We start from the raw sequence: 8,331 nt of genomic DNA, 5'->3' as shown, positions 1-8,331 counted from the left end.
AATCCTTTGGGTATATGCCCAGGAGAGATATAGCAGGGTCCTCCGGAAGTGTCATGTCCAGTTTTCTGAGGAACCACCAGACTGATTTCCAAACAAGTGAAAGATCTATATGACAAGAACTTCAGGTCTCTGAAGAACAAAATCGAAGAAGAGCTCACAAAATGGAAGAATCTTCCACGCTCGTGGATCGGCAGGATTAATATAGTTAAAATGGCCATCTAGCCAAAAGAAATCTTCAGATTCAACACAATCCCCATCAAAACCCCAATTCAGTTCTTCACAGAATTAGAAAAAGCAATTCTCAAATTCATCTGGAATAACAAAAAACCCAGGATAGCTAAAACTATTCTCAGCAGTAAAAGAACTTCTGAGGGAATCAGTATCCCAGACCTCAAGCAATACTACAGAGCAATAGTGTTAAAAAAAAACTGCATGGTATTGGCACAGTGACAGGCAAGTGGACCAATGGAATAGAACTGAAGACCCAGAAATGAGTCCACACACCTCTGGTCACTTGATCTTCGACAAAGGAGCAGAAAACATCCAGTGGAAAAAAGATAGCCTTTCAACAAATGGTGCTGGTTCAACTGGAGGTCAGCATGCAGAAGAATGCGAATTGATCCATTCTTATCTCCTTGTACTAAAGTCAACTCCAAGTGGATCAAGGACCTCCATGTAAAACCAGACACACCAAAACTAATAGAAAAGAAACTTGGGAAGACCCTTGAGGACATGGGCACAGGGGAAAAGTTCCTGAACAGAACACCAATAGCTTATGCTCTAAGATCAAGAATTGACAAATGGGAACTCATAAAATTACAAAGTTTCTATAAGGCAAAGGACACTGTCAAAAGGACAAAACGGCAACCAACAAATTGGGAAAAGATTTTCACCAACCCTACATGTGATAGAGGCCTAATATCCAATATATACAAAGAACTCAAGAAGTTAGACCCCAGGGAACCAAATAACCCTATTAAAAATGGGGTACAGATCTAAACAAAGAATTTTCACCTGAAGAAATTCAGATGGCCGAGAAGCACCTTAAGAAATGTCCAACTTCATTAGTCATTAGGGAAATGCAAATCAAAACAACCTTGAAATTTCATCTCACACCAGTCACCAGTCAGAATGGCTAAGGTTAAAAGCTCAGGAGACAGCAGGTGTTGGCGAGGATGTGGAGAAAAAGGAACACTCTTCCACTGCTGGTGGGGTTGTAAGATGGTACAACTCTGTCTAAATTAATTGAAGGTGGAATTAGAAACATTTGTGATAAAATCAAAGATATACATTGAAAGCGTTTGTGATAAAATAGAGGAAGTATATAGAAAGATATTAAAATTGAAGAATATCATGAAAAATAATGAAGATAAAACGGCAGCCATAAAAATTACTAAATTAATTAAAAGGGAATTACAAACATTTTCTGATAAAATTGAAGATTTACATGAGAAATATTTCATTAGTCTATGTCTTTTTATTGGGGAGTTGAGTCCATTGTTGTTAAGAGGTATTAGGGAATAGTGATTGTTGCTTCCTGTTATTTTTTATGTTATTTTTATGTTTGTGTGAGTATCTTCTTTTTGGGTTTGTTGGAAGGTTGCTTTCTTGCATTTTTTAGGGTGTAGTTTCCCTCCTTGTGTTGGTATTTTCCATAAATTATCCTTTGTAGGGCTGGATTTGTGGACAGATATTGTATAAATTTGGTTTAATCATGGAATATCTTGGTTTCTCCATCTATGATGACTAAGAGTTTTGCTGGGTATAGTAGCCTGGGCTGGCATTTGTGTTCTTTTAGGGTCTGTATGAGGTCTGCCCAGGATCTTCTAGCTTTCATTGTCTCTGGTGAGAAGTCTGGTGTGATTCTGATAGGTCTGCCTTTACAAGTTACTTGCCCTTTTCCCCTTACTGCTTTTAATATTCTTTCTTTGTTTAGTGAATTCAGTGTTTTGATTATTATGCGCCAGGAGGACTTTCTGTTCTGGTCCAGTCTGTTTGGAGTTCTGAAGGCTTCTTGTATGTTCATGGACATCACTCTAGGTTAGGGAAGTTTTCTTCTTCAATTTTGTTGAAGATATTTACTGGGCCTTTAAGATGTAAATCCTCGCTCTTGTCTATACCTATAATCCTTAGGTTTGGTTTTCTTATTGTGTTCTGGAGTTCCTGGATTTTTGGGTTTCCAGCTTTATGCATTTCGTATTTTCTTTGACTGTTGAGTCAATGTTTTCTATGGTATCTTCAGCACCTGAGGTTCTTTCTTCTATCTCTTGTATTCTGTTGTTGATGCTTGCATCTATGACTCCTGAATTCTTTCCAAAGTTTTCTATCTCCAGAGATGACTCACTTTGTGATTTCTTTATTATTTCTACTTCCACTTTTAGATCTTGGATGGTTTTGTTCAGTTCCTTCACTTCTTTGTGTGAAAGCACTGCTGGGAGATCTCTCTCTCTCTCCCTCTCTCTCTCCCTCCCTCTCTCTCTCTCTCTCTCTCTCTCTCTCTCTCATCTCTCTCTCTCTCTCTCTCTCTCTCTCTCTCTCTCTCTCTCTCTCTCTCTCTCTCTCTCTCTCTCTCTCTCTCCTGGTGGGATATGCACAGAAGACTGTGGCGTTTCCCCAGCTCCCTGATGTAAATGGTGGCAGGAAGACTTCCATCCCAGCTGCTCCACTGATCTTAGGCCCTGTGAGCTCCTAGAGGGTCCCCTCCAGAGAGAAGGTGGAGATCTCACCCCTGTGCTCAAAAGTGAAAGCACTGCTGGGAGATCACTCTCCCCCGGTGGGCTATGCCCAGAAGGCTGTGGAGTCTCTTGGCTCCCTGGTGCAAATGGCTCGCTCTCTTGAGATTCTTAATAACATCTGCAAAATCCCTTTGCAATGATGGATGACACATTTGCAGTTTGGGACCCACCTACCTCCTAGGGATTTTTCTTCTCACAAGAAGAATCTTTATATGTTCAAGAGTAAATCTCCTTACTCATGGTATGGAGAAACTAAGAATAAAATGGTATAATGTGTTTATTTCTACTAACATGACATACGTCAAAATAATTCCATACAAATGAAGAGCATATTGAAGTTACAGAAGTTAGAATGTCAAGATTTATAAGGCTATAATGGTATATAATTATATACCATTATAATGTATAGAGGTTTACTCTCTTTGTTTGCTTGTTCAACATTCATTCATAACTCAGAACCACTTGTTGGAATGCTCTAAAAGTTGATTGGTAACTCTTACACACATGCTAACCCTTTAGTGAGTCTGGCTAAACCCAAAAGTCAGAACCTGAAAAGTCCCTCATACCTCACATGAGCACCACAAAAATCTGAGCGCATCAAGAATTAGGTGGTGGTAACTTTGTGAAACCACATTCTTCCTTCTGACACCATAATGTTATTGGTTAGTGATGGTGATTACATCATTAATTTCAGAGTATATTTTATGTTGTAAAATTACAATGTTATCTAATTCTTCATTTCTTAAAAAAATCATTAAACAGAAACAAATGAAATATTGGTTACAAATAATAAATTTAGAGATGAGACATAATGTAGGGGGGAAAAGCTACTGACTCAGAATACATACCAAAATGCAAGGCCTCATAATGGAAATTAAAACATTTGAGAAATTTAATGATAAGACAGATGTCAGAACTTAGGAAGATATTGTAGAAATGATATTTTGAGAGAACCTATAATCTTTTACTATATATATTACAAAAAAATATTTAAAGATAATGAATGTAATATTCTGGTTTAAAATTTGGAGAATGAAACAAGATTATCAAAAGTAATTAGATGTAGCTACATATGGATTTAAATTAAAGAACTAGGTGAAAATTTTTAAATGAAGGAAATCAACAAAATCAAATTTGTGCATATTAAAATGTTTTAAAGAAAATACACTTCAGTTAAAACTTGTCTGAAAAAGAGCATATTGGGTAATATCATGACTGAATAAAAACTGGTATATATTTTCAGTTTTTCAGAGAATGTTCAATACATAAGGCTCAAACTATAAAAGTGGATTCCTACCATACATCATTTATAAAAATATAATAATATGAGTTAATTAAAGACTTAAAATTAACACACATGAAAATCATATTTGAGACTGTAGAGATGACTCATGGCTTAAAGCACTGGATGTTCTTCCAAACCATCAAAACTATCTACTCTAGTCCCAGAGCACCCAATAACCTCTTCTTGCCTCCACAGATGCTGCACATAAATGGTGTACAGACATGCACGCAGGAAAAATACACATACACACAAAACGAAAATAAAGTCTAAAATTATTTTAATTAAAACATAGAGGGAATTAAGGGTATTTATTTTCTAGATCTTGAACTTAGCAAAAGTTCACCTTTGGTGAAGCAATTATTTATCTCTGAGAGATGTGCTTTGACAGATGTGATTGTTTCAACATGGATAACACATTTACAGGGGCACCAACCATAATCGCAAACCATGGATTATCCAAGGAGTCCATCAACAGATGGGAGGGAGAAAATGTGATGTATAGACACAATGACCAGTGTTTGGAATATTATTCAACCTAAAAGGAAGGAGAGAAGACTATTCTTGAGGCAGGGGGATCACTGAAATGAGGGAGAATAAACAAGAGAGTGTTGGGGGGAGTTATGGTAGTTTGAATATGTTTGGCCCATGAGAAATGTCACTCTTAGGAGGTGTGGCTTTGCTGGAGAAAGTGCATCACTGTGAGAGTGGGCTTTGAAACTCTTCCCACAAAAGACCTAAATATAAAAATTGTCCATCAATAACACAAGAATTATTAAACTAAAATATCACACAATACGGGGCTGGAGAGATGGCTCAGTAGCTAAGAGCACTGGTTCCTCTTCCAGATGCCCTGAGTTCAATTCCCAGATGTACATGGCGGCTCACAACTGTTTGTAACTTCAGCCCCAGGAACTGGTGTCCTCTTGTGGTTCCTGTGGGCACTGCATGCTTGGTGCACACACATAAATGAAAAAAAAATACTAACACACAATACAAATAAATCCTTAAAGCTATATCCCACAGTAATCAACTGCATGAAAAAGGAGCCAACAACTATCATATTCAACAAAGTAAGTAATTTTAAAGAACATAATTTGGGGTGAGGGAAACAAAGAAAACAAGCAAAATATATGCTAGGACATTTCAATTTGGATAGAACTTCATAATTCTATTCTGGTACAGTCTGGGAAGGGCTAGAGGGAAATACTGTGATGTTGATATGTTCGCAGTGGCAAATGCTGTCTTTGCCTGGGTCCAAACCTGGCACAATTCATTGCTTGTAGCATAATTTTCAAAAGCTTTGCAAAAAATTATGCTATTGTAAGTCATCAGACTATGTGTCTTATAGAAAGGAAAGGACAATGATGAGGGGAAATAGCATGAAAACAGCTACCACAGAGTGGACAACTATTTACTGACATGACTGATGGCTTTGTCATATTTGGTTGACCTATACAATTAAAAGCACACATTTCTCTGGAAGTAAGCTATGATCCAACTTCCTTTTTAAAAAAAAATAGTTATCTATGGGGGTCATAGGATTTTCTCACTTTAAGAAGACTATACCCATGTTGGGACATCCTCCCGAAGGGTGGTAGCTTCTGTTAGAAACTACTAAGCATAGTTTCTTCTGTTAACTAGATTTGGGGTCTAAATTTTTGATGTTTTGTGAACCCCCATGTTTATCCACCACTACTGCTAGGCTTTGGATCCGATTCACATACTCAAAAGACCCATGCTTTCTTTTAAAAAGCTAATATTACAGCAACTGTGCTTGCTGCAAATAAGCATGTCTATTATAGTCTGGAAGAAGCAGGCAGTTCCATTGAACAGGCCTGGACCCAGGCAAAGACTAGATTCGCCACTATGAACATATCAATGTCACAGTCCCTCCTCAAGGACTTCCCAGACTGTATTGGGAAAATATACTAACTGAGGAAAGAAATGTCAGCCCCTCTGTGCTCACAAAACCATCACATGACCAGAAAATAACCACAGCAGGAATGGTGGCAATGATTCCAAAAATACCACCAATGAACTATCCACAATTAATTGCGTGCAGCATAGTTTTCAAAAAATTTGCAATACTTATGTAGCAACTTCCTGCTAGGAGAATTTCCTCTTGAAGAACAGAAAACAAACAATAAGGAAAAGTCCTGCTTATTGGTCCCTTCACGGGATGTCCAGGGTATAAAAGCCTCAGGTGTGAAACAGTTGTCAGAATCTCAGAAACTCCTGTGAACAGAACCCCTCCCTCCACATCCAACACCATGACCAACTCCTGCTGCTCCCCTTGCTGCCAGCCCACCTGCTGCAGGACCACCTGCTGCAGGACCACCTGCTGGAGACCAAGCTGTGTGACCAGCTGTTGTCAGCCCTGCTGCCAGCCCAGCTGCTGTGGCTCCAGCTGCTGCCAGCCCTGCTGTCAAACCACCTGCTGCAGGACCTGCTTCCAGCCATGCTGTGTGAGCAGTTGCTGCCGCACACCCTGCTGCCAGCCCTGCTGCTGTGTGAGCAGCTGCTGCCAGCCCTGCTGCAAGCCCAGCTGCTGCCAGCCTAGCTGCTGCCAGCCCTGCTGCAAGCCCAGCTGCTGTATCTCCAGCTGCTGCCAGCCCTGCTGCAAGCCCAGCTGCTGTCAGTCCAGCTGCTGCAAGCCCTGCTGCCAGCCCTTCTGCCTCAACCTGTGCTGCCAGCCAGCCTGCTCTGGACCTGTGACCTGCACCAGGACTTGCTACCAGCCCACATGTGTCTGTGTGCCTGGATGCCTGTCCCAAGGATGTGGGTCCAGCTGCTGTGAGCCCTGTGGCTGTTGATGAAGTCACTACTGGAACAGAATAATCTATTTTCAGACCTGCTAGAGTTTTACTTCATTCCAACTCTCTGCCTTTTCTCTGCCTCTTACACACATACAATCATCAATTTCTCAGTCCTCCTTTAAGAGATCTGTGAGCCATCTTACCCATTTTGATGTTTCTTCATTTCTCTGCCTGTCAGCTTCATCTGTTATAAACTGGATTCATAGCCTCAGCATTGGCAGAGACCATTCCCTTAAGTTTAGAAGTTCAAAAGTATACAATTAACAACTATCTTATTACATATTTGCAGTGATAAACACCCATCATTGTGTCTCAATGTGTTCAGATTTTTGGATTCACCTTGTGACTCATTATGATAATTTCACATTGTCTACTGGACTGAACAGACACTGCCCATTGCTATTCTAATAAAGTCTTCTTTATTCTACCTCTCATAGTATGTTTGATTTTTTTCTACCATTGATTTGATGTTCACTTTATGTTTTCTAAGTCATGTTGTTCATCGCATTAAATTCATTGAATTGATCAAAATTTTTTCACTGTGAATAAAATAAATGAATGGACAACTTAATGAATAAAAGATTTCTTCTAGATCATGGCTCCTGGGTGGGGGCTCAATTCATGATTCCTTGGTCTTGTGATTGGATGGAAATCATGGTGCAAGAGTGTGTAGAGACAGTAGTCACTGTGTAAAGAATGAGTGGTTATGGGTGTTTGTTCTAAAATGGGACATCTATAGTTTTTTTCTACTCCACTAAAAGGGTCAGGGAGCATCAGAGTAGAAGAAACAGAAAGTTTTTAAGAGCTGGAGGATGTGGAAGAGCACTGTGAATCACTGCAGCACAAGGCATGGCCATCACTCCAATGAACTCAAAGCAGCTGTGGGTCCTTGAAAGGTTTAAGTGAGCCCTGCTATTCCAGGTAGCTAGGGATGGGTAGAATCCAGTCCATGGCCCAGGTTTCTGATTATAGAGAAATCCCAGGTCCAACTCAGTTTATATATCTATAACACTGGAGCTTAAACATAAATAGGTTGTAAATAGGTGTGCTTCCCTTCTTCTCTGGCAAAGGAAATACTGAAATCTTCCATTTCCTGATCATCTTTATTAACAAAATTCTTCTCAACTCATTGCCTACACCTTGGTCACCACCAGCCACGTAAGGCTGGCAATGATTTTAAGAATTCTACTAAGATGATGTGAACTATGTTGTCTCAGTCTCTGTCTAGTGACTGGTTAACCCCTTTTAACCTGGGACTGCTACTGTCCTGTTGCACTAGAAACATGCTCATGCTCATGTTATGGAAGTATCGTTGTTTATGTTCTCACACTTGTCACCTACAACAAATAACCACATGGGAATAAATCATGCCCTGTGAGACAGACTAAATTTCCCCTGCACTCAGACGAAGATAATTTGTTTCTAGGTCAAAACATTATTAAAGGAATAAAGGAGTGACTAATCCCAGGACTCAAGGTAGCAAGTGGGCATGCTA

At 39.6% G+C, this 8,331-nt stretch overlaps 1 protein-coding gene across 2 annotated transcripts; it reads left to right on the top strand.

Annotated features, from left to right (window-relative positions):
* Positions 1 to 6,290: 6,290 nt before the first annotated feature.
* On the top strand, positions 6,291 to 7,879 carry LOC127694839 (keratin-associated protein 9-3-like). Of its 2 annotated transcripts, XM_052196556.1 has the most exons (3): positions 6,291 to 6,666; positions 6,718 to 6,822; positions 7,869 to 7,879. In XM_052196556.1, the coding sequence occupies exons 1-3, from the start codon at positions 6,291 to 6,293 to the stop codon at positions 7,877 to 7,879; spliced, it is 492 nt and encodes a 163-aa protein (XP_052052516.1). The 2 variants fall into 2 exon arrangements, with proteins under 2 accessions (XP_052052516.1, XP_052052515.1); XM_052196555.1 differs by lacking the exon at positions 7,869 to 7,879 and having other exon boundaries at positions 6,291 to 6,833.
* Positions 7,880 to 8,331: the final 452 nt, after the last annotated feature.

Source organism: Apodemus sylvaticus, chromosome 10 (assembly GCF_947179515.1).
Source record: "Apodemus sylvaticus chromosome 10, mApoSyl1.1, whole genome shotgun sequence".
In the NCBI taxonomy this organism is placed as follows: Eukaryota; Metazoa; Chordata; class Mammalia; order Rodentia; family Muridae; genus Apodemus; species Apodemus sylvaticus.
Note: the sequence above shows the minus strand (reverse complement) of the source record. Positions and strands in the feature narration are given on the sequence as shown.